Source organism: Thamnophis elegans, chromosome 4 (assembly GCF_009769535.1).
Source record: "Thamnophis elegans isolate rThaEle1 chromosome 4, rThaEle1.pri, whole genome shotgun sequence".
Classification (NCBI taxonomy): domain Eukaryota; kingdom Metazoa; phylum Chordata; class Lepidosauria; order Squamata; family Colubridae; genus Thamnophis; species Thamnophis elegans.
In genome coordinates this window covers 96,985,132-96,999,357 of record NC_045544.1, presented here as the reverse complement: position 1 = coordinate 96,999,357, position 14,226 = coordinate 96,985,132, and the positions used below count along the sequence as shown (strand labels likewise).

Below are 14,226 nucleotides of genomic sequence, written 5' to 3'. Positions count from 1 at the left end.
AGTCCTCCTGGATCCACAGCTGACTTTCGACCATCATCTGACGGCTGTGACCAGGGGGGCATTTGCCCAGGTTCGCCTGGTACGCCAGTTGCGACCCTACCTGAATCGGGAGGCCCTCACAACAGTCACCCGGGCCCTTGTGACCTCTAGGCTGGAATACTGCAATGTGCTCTACATGGGGCTGCCCTTGAAGAGCATCCGGCGAGTTCAGCTAGTCCAGAACGCGGCCGCGCGAGTGATTGTGGGTGCACCTCGGTTCGCCCACATAACACCTATCCTCCGCGAGCTGTGCTGGCTACCTGTTGATCTCCGGGTGCGCTTCAAGGTGCTACTTGTCACTCATAAAGCCCTCCATGGTAGTGGATCTGCGTACTTGAGAGACCACCTCCTGCCAATCACCTCCCTGCGACCAATTAGATCTCATAGATTAGGCCTCCTCCGAGTTCCATCTGCCAGTCAGTGTCGACTGGCAACTACACGGAGGAGAGCCTTTTCAGTAGTAGCTCCGACCCTTTGGAACGATCTCCCCGTGGAGATTCGTACCCTCACCACCGTCCAGACCTTCCGCACAGCCCTTAAGACCTGGCTAGCCCGTCAGGCCTGGGGATAAAGATAATCTGTCCCCACCCGAATGATGAACGAATGTTGTTTACTATTTTACTTTTATGTACTGTTTTGTGTTTATTGTCTATACCCTCCCTTCCCCATTTTATGTAAGCCGCCCTGAGTCCCCTTAGGGAAAAGGGCGGCCTATAAATTCTAATAAAATCAAATAAAAAAAATCATTTACTGACCTAGGGGTATCGCCAAGTCACGTGAGCGCCTGCTTGCCGCCACCCAGCTCCCGTGGCTTGGCGCCTTCAAAATGTCAGTGAAAGGCGCTCTGCACAGTTGGAGGGGGTTGCGCGAGTGGCTGTTCTGCTCCCACTCATGCGTCTCCCAGCCTCACAATGCCCTGGCCCAGCTCTCCCCACAGAGGCAGAGTACCTTCGCTGCTGCCACCACCACATGGCTTTTTCGGCAGCTTCCAAATTGAGTCTTCCAGCAGTGGCCCCTCTGGGCTTACGCTCTATGGTTGTATGCTCGGCTGGCAGCTGGCCCACAACCATAGAGCGTATGTCCAGAGCAGCCACTGCTAGAAGACTTGGTTTGGAAGCCGCTGAAAAAGCGATGCGGCGGTGGTGGCAGCGGAGGTACTCTGTCTCTGTGGGGAGAGCTGGGCCAGGGCATCGTGAGGCTGGGAGGCACACGAGCGGGAGTGGAACAGCCACTCGTGCAACCTCCCTCTCCAGCCATGCAGAGCACCTTTCACTGGCATTTCAAAGGCACTAAGCCACGGGAGCTGGGCGGCGGCAAACAGGCGCTCACATGGTTTGGTGATACCCCTAGGTCAGTGAATGACACTATGCCCAGCTGGAAAGGGAGTTTGCCGGGTGGCTGCTCATGAGCATGATCATTTCATGGCTGTTGAGTTGTGCTGCTATGACAGTGCAACACAGCCATTCGCCAATGAGGCTGTTCCCAGCTCTTTGGGAGCCCGCTCTCAAGAGAGCAGTTGCCCAGCAACCCCCCTCTTCAGCTGGGCACAGCGCTGCTCACCAACCTAGCAGTATCCCAAAGGCACCAAGCAATGCAATCACCTTTGCCTCTCTCCTGGTTCCCGTGGCTTGGCACCTTTGGGATACCGCTAGGTTGGTGAGCAGTGTTCTGTCTGGCTGGAGGTGGGGGGTTGTCCAGGGGGATTATTTGTGGGGGAGGGCTTATAATTTTGCCCACCAGAAAAATGTGGCATGGCCTTATTATCAGGACATGTTGTATTTTCGAGGAAACACGGTAGTACATGTTATAAGTTAGGCAGGTTTAGCTGTAGCAAAAGTCATCTGCAAATTAGGAACTCAGCAATGATTAAAAACACTCTTGTCCAACTTTTTATTGTCCAGATACATTATAGACAGATTATAGCTCTGTAATTTAGACATCACCAAGTTAAGGAAGGTTATTTTAAATACTTATCTTGACTTACGACAGCATGATCTACCATTCCACTTTATTGGCTGCTATTTTGTACAGGAAGGGAGTAAGCCAACATTTTCAGTACCAGAATAAATATTTGGCATGGGTGAAATATTTCCAGGTCATTGCTAGTTTTGCACATTTTATCCAGACAACACAGAATCATTGTACCGTCGTGCTTTTTACATTAATTTGCACATTCCTCTCCATAAATGTCTTCTAAATGCATATTTTAATGTATTTAAATTGCTAAAGAAGGAATTTGGAAAGAGGAGGAAATCTTTTCAGTAATTTGTTGTTGTGAAGTCTGATAGATAGCTGAAGTGCAATCTGCCCGTTGGTTTGTGAGGGCCATCATTAGGTTATTTTGTTTAGGAAGTGACAAATACATTCCTTGAGGATCCTTAAAGGAACCAGAACATATAGTTATGTTCTTAAATCCAAACTAAAATAAAAGGACACAAGATGTCTCCCATGCTTCACAGTGCAGAACCATTATTAGTTCATATTTTAAACTGTTTCCTTGGTTACCTTCTTCCTCCTTTGTCCGCTATTAGTGATCTTATCTGGAGTAACGCCAAGATCTGCAAGTACTTTAGCTATGCCTCTAGCATCTACTCCACAGTTGGGTGCTACATTTGTTTCACAGCGTCTATGTACATTCATCTTGCAAACTGTAATGTAAACCAAACAGAAGGGAGGGGGGCAAGAAAGATCCAGGTTAAATAAGATTAAGCTGTCCTGACATATTACTATCTATTATTTATCCGTATTATTCATAAAATCCCTTTTACAGTCCCTGTAGCGAGAATCTGATTTAATACACTAAACAGATTGGTAACAGTTCAGATAAGTTTTATTCTATAAAGAACTGGCTTGCAGAATCGAACTAAAGAGTAACTCAGGGGTGAACAATACTCTCCTCATTCATAGAGATTACTCCAGATTATTGGGTGGGATTTGGGTGAGATCCCAGTCCAATTCATCAGTACAATTTTGGAGCCATTTGCAAACCCCCAAATAAAGAAAATAAGCTCAATAATTTACTTCCTTACAAAACAACTTTTCCCAACTCACCAAAAATGGAAAAGAAACTTGGGAAATTTTTGATCTTGCATGACATTATGGTTGCTTAGAAAAACCAGAAAATGGAGTTGGGCGGGGGGCAGAAAATAAGCATTGATGCTGATAGAAAAAGTTCTTTAATCTACCCAAATTCTAACTGCAATCTTATGTACAACAGCAATCAAATAAATACACTGTAGGGACTTGTTCCTTGTCTCTCCTTCAAATGTTTGGCTACAAAGATTCCATAGCAGTCTTTGTGGAAAATAAAATCAACACATCCATTGTGGTACAAAAATAAGGAAGATCATGAAGACCCAGATTGCATTGTCAGTCATGAAATTCATAAGCTGACTCCGAACTGATGATTACTCTTCAGTACAACTTAGCCCATAGGACTTTTGTGAGGAGGGAAACGCATGGGCTCCTGAAGGAAATGTGGGAGACAAATGCAATGAACAAGGAAAAGAATAAAGCAAAAACAAGCAATCTTCTTTGTAAGATTTTAGAGTGAATTATATATAGCTAAAATCAATACAAGCACTTTGACATTTTGACAACTCAAGGAGCTCACAGTGTTGTGTTAAACAGGAACAGTATTTTTGTTGCCATTTTAGTTCAATTTTTTTTTAAAAAAAAACTTTGGTACATATTCCTGATTCTCTACCTTCATTCCCAGAAGCTTTTACTTATCTATTTGGCCCTCCCTTTCTCTGGGATTTCATTTTATCCTCTTTTGGGCACAGCGTGCTTTCATTTAATGTTACCTCTTTGATCATCATATCTCAGTCACTCCTCCAAGATCTCACTGAAGTCCCTTCTTTCAAGTTCCTCTTACTTTATTTTTCCTCCATCTCTATACCACAGCTACTTCTGAACCCCATTTCCTGCTTCCCAGTTGTCTCCCTTTGCACATAACCCTCTCATTCCCTAATCACCCCACAGTATTCTTTTTGCTATTTCTGCACCACAACAGCTTTTTGAATCTATGTTTTTTTCCTTCATTTCTTTATTTGGCTCAGTTTAATTTCCCTTACATTATCTCTGTGTTTCCTCTGTAGATATCCACTTGTTCTCTTTACCTTCTAACCACAAAGCTTTTACTCCCTTAGTGGAAAATAACTGACAGGTCGGCCATGAATGTAACTAGCTCCAATAAATAGGGCTAACTGGCAGCAATTTTTCCAATTACATCCAGTTATATCAGTTACCATGGTCATAATTCACAAGAATTTCCCACATCATCCTGCCTGTTTGCAGAAGAAACTGCAATCAACCCTTGATCCTTGTAAATGCAGACCCAAATTAAGACTAAAAAGGAATAATATATATGCTTCACATAAATATATTGATTTCAAATGTACATGTGGAAGCATCAAATAATTGGTGAGAGATTGTTTAATATCCAACCTCTTTTTGGGGGGGGGGATTTATTGTCATCATAGCAGTGCTGGATTACACTTGTGTTTTCTTGTGGAGGAAATTAAAATAGCATATGCAGATTTTGCAGAAATGAAACAAAAAGGTAAGGAAATTTGCGGGAGAAAATTCCTCTGCGCCAAACTGATGCAGAGATTGCTAAAAAATCTGGTGGAGAAAATATAATTTGAATACCATTAGGTCCATCTTACAATCCTATCCTTTCCTGTTTTGTTATCATTATGTCTGGAGTGATGCCACACAATGAAAGAATATTTATTGCAAAGCTGAGATTTCTATTTGCTCTTTTACCCAAAGAAGAAGGTCCTTGTGCTTTCAAAACAGCATCCTTTCAGAATGCCCCTTGAATTATTCAGAAATAAAAATACTCACATGATTGATCTCTGTTTTATCTGGGTTTTCACTGAGAAAAAGAGACCAAGCTTACTCTGAATACAGCCCAATATTGCATTTTCTTAAAACATGCAAATTACTGAGGAAAAGTAGAAAGATTTGAAAAGGCCAGTATGAAAAATGACAGTAGTGGCTGGCCATCCTTATTTCCCCTGGTCTTTCTCTTTGAAATATTTTAGATACTTTCTGTTCTGTTTGCAGTTAGAAATGAATAAGTAAAGGGAATATTCGAAGTACTAAGCTTTTTCCCCTCACATGTGCTAAAGTTTAAACTGCAAGATAAAGAACACCCATTATGAAAATGAGATGGCAAAATAGAGAATGCTGACCACTAAAAATGTGGTTTTACTTTGGAAAGTTGAAGTGTACAGCATTTCTCTGTACTCTAACATAAATCTAATGCTGGCAGAGATATTTGGTACAGGTTTTCAAAGGAAAGTTATTTATTGCTTTCACTTTCTAATTTTCCAATGCAAACAAAAATCCTTACAAAAATGTGTATTTGTAAAGAATGCGTATAATTCACATTTTCATGCCTGATTCTGTGGTGAAATGTATGCATACATACTAATGCCATAATAAAACAAAACAGGTTCATGAATCTATAGAAATATTAAATTTGTGCAAAGATCTGTGGTAAAACTATGCTGTTAAATATCTAATATTGGCTCCCTTCCCATCGTCCCCCCCAAAAAAAAAAACCCATTAATGTCAGCATTTAATAATCAGAATTTTTTAAAGCTTTGGAATATAACCTTTTGTTCTCTTCACTATGGATTTATATTCCAAAGGAAAGACAGCAAAATGAAAAGAATCAAATTTGGGATATTTAGATTTAAGTTCTATGTTTACCATGCATTCATTATTTCATTTCCATCTCTCTATTTCTCCTGTGTTATTCCTAATAAAATTTGAGAGAGATCTTGCAGATAGAATGAGTTTTTAGCAAGTGTGCTAGTTCACATCAGATGACCTCTTACCTCCAAAGTAAGAGTGCGAATTATGCTTATTTTACATCAGTTGCAACTAGTGAAAAAGAACAGACAGGAGAGTAGATTAAATGTGCATAGCAAATATATGGTTGTGTATTCAGACCAATGATGGGTTCTGAATCCCGTTGCAACCGGTACAGTGCAATGGAGCCGGGTGCCCACCACTCTCCTGTCTGTTCTTTTTCACCAGTTACAACTGATGTAAATTGAGCATAATTTGCTCCAGCTGCTCGGCAGAGCATTGGCAGGCGCCATGTGTTCCGTGTGCATGCGCAAATGCCCCAATTGGCTCAAATAGCAGTAAGGAGAGCAGACGGCCAGGTGGGCCCTCGGGAGCACCATACCAGAATGGTACCTGGTGCTCCAAGCAGGCACCGGTATGCCCATACCGGGGCGTATCGGTTGTATCCCACCACTGATTCAGACTCAAGTATTATGTTAGAGAAAATAGTAAATTCTTGGATATACCCTTTGCCTTCATTATGTGAACAGGGGTGAGTTCCTGCAGACACTACTTTCGGTTCACTCATGTGTGCATTGCGCACACTTGCGCAGTGCAATTAAAATTGTTCTGCGCATGCGCAGAACCAAAATACAAGAGAACTGGCTTGGAGGCATGGCAGGTTTGGGTCGCTGCTGGTTCACCAAACCACTACCAGTTCAGCCGAACCTGTCCAAACCAGTAGGATCCACCACTGTATGTGATCCTAATTGTCCCACACTGCAATTTTTCCCCTCCATATTGATTCACTATCAAATAATGCCATTAACTTAGGGAGTTTTATATTTTTGCATGTCACTTTCTGAATCTGGCCAGATTGTCTGCCATGTGCTTGCAATTTATACTGCTCATACCAACAAAAGTTCCCAATGACAATGAAATGTTTTATTGTAACATACAACAAATGGATAGAAAAGCAATTGGGACTTAATCAACCACACAGACTGAGAGTTAAATGTGAAAAACATTTCAGTCTGGGCAAAACTTTCTCTGAACTGAAGGCCAGAACTTTATATATCAAATTATTCTATTAACTGGATATTACATAATTTTCTGAGAACTCTGTTTTAGCTGTCACATGCAAATTAGTGCATTACTGTGCAATTACACGTAGAAATATAACTTATCTATAACAACTGGATCTATAGAGCTTGATCTTAAAAACTTGCTCAAGGCTACTGACTTGAGCAGTGCAAGTACATTTAACTCCTACTTTTTAGGTTGCAGTTTACATACTTTACTTGTAAGAGCTTAATTACTTTATTTATATAATAGTATTGTACCAACCAAAGGAGAGTCATCTAAGACCAATTTTGTTTCTATTTAAGGTCCCACAGATGCTTTTTCAAAAGGCAACTGGACTTTGGGACAACCATGACCTGGATGACTGAGAATCTCCATAGACATTTCAGTTTAATGTACATCAAGGTAGACATGAATGGGACTAAGCTATAACATTAATAGCAAAATCCTGCATTTAAATAGAAAACGTATCTTACCTTTGCATTGTAAACCTTGTCTCAGAAGACCCCAAAGCAATGAACCACAGTGGTCACAGAAGGTGGGCACTTTGTAATTGTGAATGCTAAACTTGTGAGGCATGTTAACACTGAAACGCTGAGAACCCACCTGGAAGATAAAAAGTGCAAGAGGACCAAAGTTAGCATGCTACTGTTTAATCCAGTGTAGCTGATTGGTGAATTTTGGGAGATGAAATCCACCCATTTTAGAGTTGCCAAAGTTAAAAAAACATTGAATTAATCTCAACTCCTAGAAAAATTAAGTTGCTACCCTCCCAGGTTTTTTTAAAAAAAAGCTTCCTATCACACTTAAAGATATACAGTATTACTGTATCAATTCAGAAATTCCAGAAAACTGGAATCCAAGAATGAAATCAATACAGGAAATCACAAGGGTATGCTGGCATAATATGTAGCATTAGATACTACTGTAGGCCACTAACTGGCATAAAATATCTTTTATTGAAAACACAGCATGTTGCCTTGCAAGGTAAGGGGGGCATTGAAAATGAGGTGAGAACAATGTCCCTTTGAAAATTGAAATGCAACAGAAGAGGGATCTGAACAGGTGAACCTTTTAGCAAGAAGCCCATGAATGTACAGTATCTTATTACACTCTGAGAGTTGAAATTAGCCTTCCCCAAATTAGTTGTCCTCAAGAAATATTGAACTAAAACTTACATTATAACTTTCACAAAGCAAATTGCAGTCAGTCCACCTTTATAGCCTGGGAGGATGGTTCAGAACCTATGTTATATATTTCAATGTTTTTAAAGCAATAATTATTGCTTCCATTGAAATGTTTCATTCTCCCCATGCAGATATAATTAGAATGAGGCAAACAAATCAGAAACCAAACAAATCCCATCAATCCTGTAACTATATACTGTATATACTCAAGTATAAGCCTAGTTTTTCAGCCCACGTTTTGGGCTGAAAAAAGCCGCCTCGGCTTATACTCGAGTCAGTGAAAAATTTGCCCGAAATGGAGGAGAAAAAGGGGCGGGGCCATGCCGCTGGGTGACACTCGTGAATGGCCCAGTGCCCCTGTGAGTTTCCCCTCCCTCTGTGTCAGTTTGCCGCGCAGCGCGCACCGCACCATCCCCCCTCCTCACGTTCTAATGTAATGCAGGGCTGTCTTACGATTCCCCTTCCTCCCCCTCCTGCCGCTCTGCAACGATGTCCCACCTCCTCCTTGTTATGGCAAGCAGCCACATAGCGATGTCCCACCTCCTCTGGTACAGTGATCCAATGATAGGAATCACTGTGCCGTGTGTCATAGGAGGCGGGACATCGCTCCCGCGGCTGCACGGGACATCATCATCACAGCGGGACATCAGCATCATGAGGTGAGTGAAGTATTTCATTGAATACACCGCTAGTTTACTGTTTTTCTTTGAAATAAATATTCAAAAACATTATTGGTATCTATTTTTATTTTTGAAATTTACCGGTAGCTGCTGCATTTCCCACCCTAGGCTTATACTCGAGTCAATAACTTTTCCAGTTTTTTGTGGTAAAATTGGGTGCCTCGGCTTATATTCGGGTCGGCCTATACTCGAATTTAATGTCGGCCTATATTGCAAATAAAAAAATACAAATATAACAAAGGCAACAGTAAAAATATTGGGTTTCTGTCGTGATGGACTCTTGTGACGAGCCGAAGGACAGATGATGGAAGCAGTTAGCTTCCTCCCATAATTGGGGCTTACCAGGGGTTGTAAAAAAATCTAATATATATATATATATATATATATATATATATATATATATATATATATATATATATATATATATATATATATATATATATATATATATTTACAGGATTGATGGGATTTGTTTATTTGATATATAATATTTTTACATATATATATATATGTGTGTGTGTGTGTGTGTGTGTGTGAATACGTATGTATGTATGTATGTATGTATGTATGTATATATATATATATATATATGTTTGTGTGTATGTATGTGTGTATGTGTATGTATATGTATGTATGTATGTATATGTGTGTCTGTGTATAAAATGGGAGAGGTGGTAGCAATTTGAGAAGGTTAAGAGGTTTTCCAAATGAAAATACAGTCCCTAGGGTGAGTAAGGTGAACTTCAATTGCTAATCACATTGACACGGAGGTGATTTCGATCTACCCTGGGCTGAGATATTGTAGGCATGGACAAAAAACCATTGTGTTGAGGTAATAGCTCCAGTATATGACTGCAATATATGACTGCCCTGTGCTTGAAGGGACAGACTGTATGATCACTGGTTAAGTCATATGACTCACCAAACCTAACATCATATGGGATCCTTTACAGCAGGCTGTTGACATGATTATGAAAACGAATAGGATGGCATGCAGCATTAGGAATTAGGAAAATAAGATGATGGACATTTGCCAGATGGAAAAGCACTAGCAATTTATTATCTTTTATTTTCGTGAAAAGGATGGAAGAATGACATGGGACAAGGCAAGTACCCCGCAAGGCAACACTGACTGGCTAGCAGTCCATTGTGGTCAGCCATTGGCCAGAAAAGGCCAAAACTAAGTAATTTAGGCTCTCTAAGAACTCTAGACCCATCATGTCTATGCTCACAGCGTCTTGATGTCTAGATCTGAAGAGAGTCAAAACAACCTAGATCAGTTTTGTGTGTATTCTAAATCAAGAGATGGAAAGACTGGTTATTTGGAAGAACCTTGCCTTAAACACATTAATTCTGCACAGTTTCCTTTTATTTAGGCATTCCTTCTGTAAATATTTACCTCATCATGGGCTTCCTGCTTCTTCAAGCCAGCGCACTTTGTTATTATAAGCTCATGGCATCGCTTGTGGACTACGCAAGTGCAAACTGTAAACAAGAGATTATTTTATCCATTATGAAAGAGAAAAATTAAATTAAATGAGAAATTCTGGGGGATTCATCCCTATCCTCATTCTTCTCCAAGGATCTTCTAAAAGGCCTAAATTAGATTCTGGTCTGTGTGAAAAAGAAGGCTGAACAATGGGATAGTCTAGGAATTATATTGGAATTGTGGCTTCCAAGTGGCCAAGAAAACTCTCAAATTAATACGAGTTCATATCCTTATGATTCTTATCACATTTTAAATAGGGTCAAAATATCTGTTTGCACTTTCACAGAAGGGAAATGGTTTTGAGGCTCCATAAACATTCTAAATCAATGAAATCATATTGAACAATCTGGAAAAGGCAACAGACTATTCCAAAACTACCATATAAGGAAATATTTCTAGAACATAACTGCCTCTTGTTCAAAATGAGCTGTTACAGTCTTATTGTCAACTAGTTTTGAGGGTATGTTATTGCTTTAGAATTGTAAGCTACTTGGAACAGACTGAGTAGATGGTATACAAATAATACAAAGAAGATATAAAATAAATTCATATTTATATAAAAAATGGAATTGTTTTGGACATATTCAACCTTAATGCAATGATACTTGGACTTGCATCCTTCTATTTCACTGCCTCTCTTGGCACGAGAACAAAACATCTGAAGTGTTTATTTCTGTTTAAGTTTACTCATAATTTGCTGTGTCATCCAAAGCCAAGCAAATTGTAGTTAACCTTAATTACACCTATCTGAAACAAATCAACTTCTAATGATGGATTTTCACTGATCACAGTGATAATCAATCACTGAGGTGAAGCTAGATAGTGGCCTAGATTTTAGTTAATCTGTAAAAATAAAGACTGATCAGTTTATTTGAAGAATACTGAAAGCTTCTATACACAAATGGCCTGATTTTACCATTTATTTTGCAGCAGTTGTTAAACAAACACCACAGTTGTAAAGTGAACACAATGGTCATTAAGAGAATCAATGAGGTCCTATGGGGAGTTTTAGGCAGAACCCGGCCCAAAGACAAGAAACTGACAAATACCTTGTAAATCATGGTCATATGACTGCAGAGTGCTGCAACCAACTGTAAAGCAGAGCTGGTTGCCATTTGCCCAAAAATATAGTCATGTGACCATAGCAGGGTTTGAACTTCAAAACTGGGCCTTAAGTGTTGTTTGGGAAGGTTGTCAGAATTTTGAATGGTCACTAAGCAGCCAGTTGTTAAGCGAGGACTACTTGTATTTGCTTGCTGTCAAGCCATCATGGATCACCATATCAGTACACTAAACGTACAACTACAATTATAGTTTGGAGCTTATTATGGTTAGTTTCTGAGTCTTAAACTTTTAAGGTTTCTTGGGTTCTAAACACTTTTCTCTATAATATTTTTAGTATACTGTATTTTTCTTTCATTTTCTCTGAATTGGCTATTACTTTGAATTGGCTAACATATTGTCATCCTTTAGCATACCAATTTGAAGTGGGAACCTTTTTCAGAATTTAAAAATCTTTTGGAAGACTATCCTTATATCGATTCCTATCTTCAATGTCATGCTATTGTACTACTGCTTCATGTCTTTTCCAACAGTCTTGTTATCATATTCATCCTTAAAGATTTCTTTAGGTTCATTCCAGAGTACCCCTGGTTCTTTATCAATAAATTTTAATACTTCAAATTGATTCCCAATATTCTTCTTGAAAATGATTCTGGGGATTTTTATTAATTGTATGTCTTTTGTGTTTATTTTCTGTTTTTATTCTGTTGTAAATGAGGTCTGCATTACAAAAACCATGAAGGGAATGGACAAACATTGCTGGATTAAGAGGAATGGATTCAGCAAGGATTATCTTTTATCCAAAGTCCATGGAGGCATTCCTAGGGGGAAACACCAGAATAGCCTTCATTATTCTTTGTAGAGGTACATCTCAGGTGCTGCATATTCACAACAACTTTTCCCCTTGCTGAAAAGGACTGAAAGATCAAGTTGACTATATACACTTTTTTATTATTCATGTAGGGACTTCCTAAATTACTGGGGATTTATTAAAAAGAACTGCAAGGAAGTCATTTGCTCTAAGCCTCTAATGTGATGGGATGTGAAATTGATCTTAACAGAATAACAGAATTGGAAGGGACCTTGGAGGTCTTCTAATTCAATCCCCTGTACAAGCAGGAGACCCTATACCATTCCAGAGAAGTGGCTGTACTGTCTCTTCATAAAAACTTCCAATGATGGAGCATCCACAACTTCTGAAGGCAAGCTGTTCTACTGTTCTAATTGTTAGGAAATGTCTCCTTGCTTAATTTCCATCTATTGTTTCTTGTTTTGCCATCTGGTGCTTTGGAAAACAGGTTGACCTGTTTTCTTCTTTGTAGCAGCCTCTCAAATATTGGAACACTGCTATCATGTCACCTCTAGTCCTTCTTTTCACTAGACTAGACAAGCCCAATTCCTGCAACCGTTCTTTATATGTTTTAGCCTCCAGCACCCTAATTTTGGGAGACTGGTGGAAGAGATGCTGCCTAGGGAATGATCAGATAAGAGAGGGCATACACACAGCTATTTGATGGCCACAGAAAGAAACTCAAAAGGAACTTCCCTAACTTTTGGCTGTAAAAGAGAGGATGGGAGAAAATAAGATTTTCAAGATTCTGTTAATGTAGCCTTACAATGAATAGAATTAGCTCATCTGGTCAGGATTCTGGTCAGAGAATCCTAAAACCTAATTAGTTCCTTATACATTCCAAACATATTCATAAAATGAACAATTTTTCTTACCTTGACATTGGTACCCTTGCTTTCCTATTACTCCCCTGTTGTTGTTGTTGTTGTTTAAAAAAAAGAATAGTAAAGAGCGCATTAGGACTAGACCAAAAATATAATTTCACATTGTAATTTGTCATAAAAAATAACTATACAGTCTGGAAGATCATGCTGGGTACATTCCTATTTATGCACTAACATTCTCCTTCAAATTCCACAGATGCAAATAAATAAATAAGTAAATAAATAAATAATGTGATGAAACTCACTTTGCCTTCTTTCCATCTTACATTTTATGAAACACCACCAAACAATTTTCTTTTCATTTTCTCTGCTAAACTCAAATGTTTCCTAGTATTGATAAGGCTTTGCCAATCTTATCCCTAACATCTTCATTAACTGTGAAACTTCCAAACTTTGGGCAAGGACTTCCTTTTTTGTTTCATCACTGCAGAAACCAGAAAAGCTGTCACTGAACTCTCTCCACCACATACCTATTAGAAGTACAGATGTAACAAAAGGAGGTCCTACAGTCCAAATTAATCTTACATTGATCTGAACATGACCTTCTGCTGTGCTTCAATTCCAGTTCTAACAACAAATTAGATCCCACTGATTTTCGCTTCTATGTAAAGATATACGGATCAAATTCAGATAAAGCATTTCTATCTTACACAGAGGGACAGTTGCTTAGCAATAGAATCATATGGGATAAGATAAACTGAAAGAGTTCACTGAGCTAAAGTTTGTATAACCATGCCATAGTAGTGGCTATGAAGTTCACTGTGGCTGAATATTTTTGATATATTCAATTCTTTTTCACTATCTGGAAATGAGAAAATCCAGGAAAATCTAAACTAATTGCCTTACAATGCAACCTTGTACTTGTCTATTCGGAAGCAAGTCCCACTACATTCAGTGAATCTTACCCCAGTAATGTGTTCGCTTGATTACAGTCTTCATCTTTTTTTTAAAAAAAACCTAGAGTACAAAGAATTTGCACTACTATATATGCATAATGTATAATTAGGTTAAAAGGTACATAACACAAAGTTATAGAAAGCATTTGCATTTCTCAATATGTAAAATAATGACACCAATATTTCATTAATTATTATTTTCCTGAAAGGATTAATGCAAAGGGTTTCCAATAGCCATAATCACAATAATA

At 39.0% G+C, this 14,226-nt stretch overlaps 1 protein-coding gene across 2 annotated transcripts in view; it reads right to left on the bottom strand.

Moving 5' to 3' along the window:
• PRKCE (protein kinase C epsilon) overlaps window positions 1–14,226 on the bottom strand; it is a 308,889-nt gene that overhangs the window by 77,664 nt on the left and 216,999 nt on the right. For both annotated transcript variants that reach the window (XM_032216245.1, XM_032216246.1), the window contains 4 exons: window positions 13,071–13,105; window positions 10,194–10,279; window positions 7,404–7,533; window positions 2,545–2,687 (listed from right to left, as the gene is read on the bottom strand). In XM_032216245.1, the coding sequence (XP_032072136.1) occupies window positions 2,545–2,687; window positions 7,404–7,533; window positions 10,194–10,279; window positions 13,071–13,105 (394 nt within the window). The remainder of the gene's footprint in view (window positions 1–2,544; window positions 2,688–7,403; window positions 7,534–10,193; window positions 10,280–13,070; window positions 13,106–14,226) is intronic.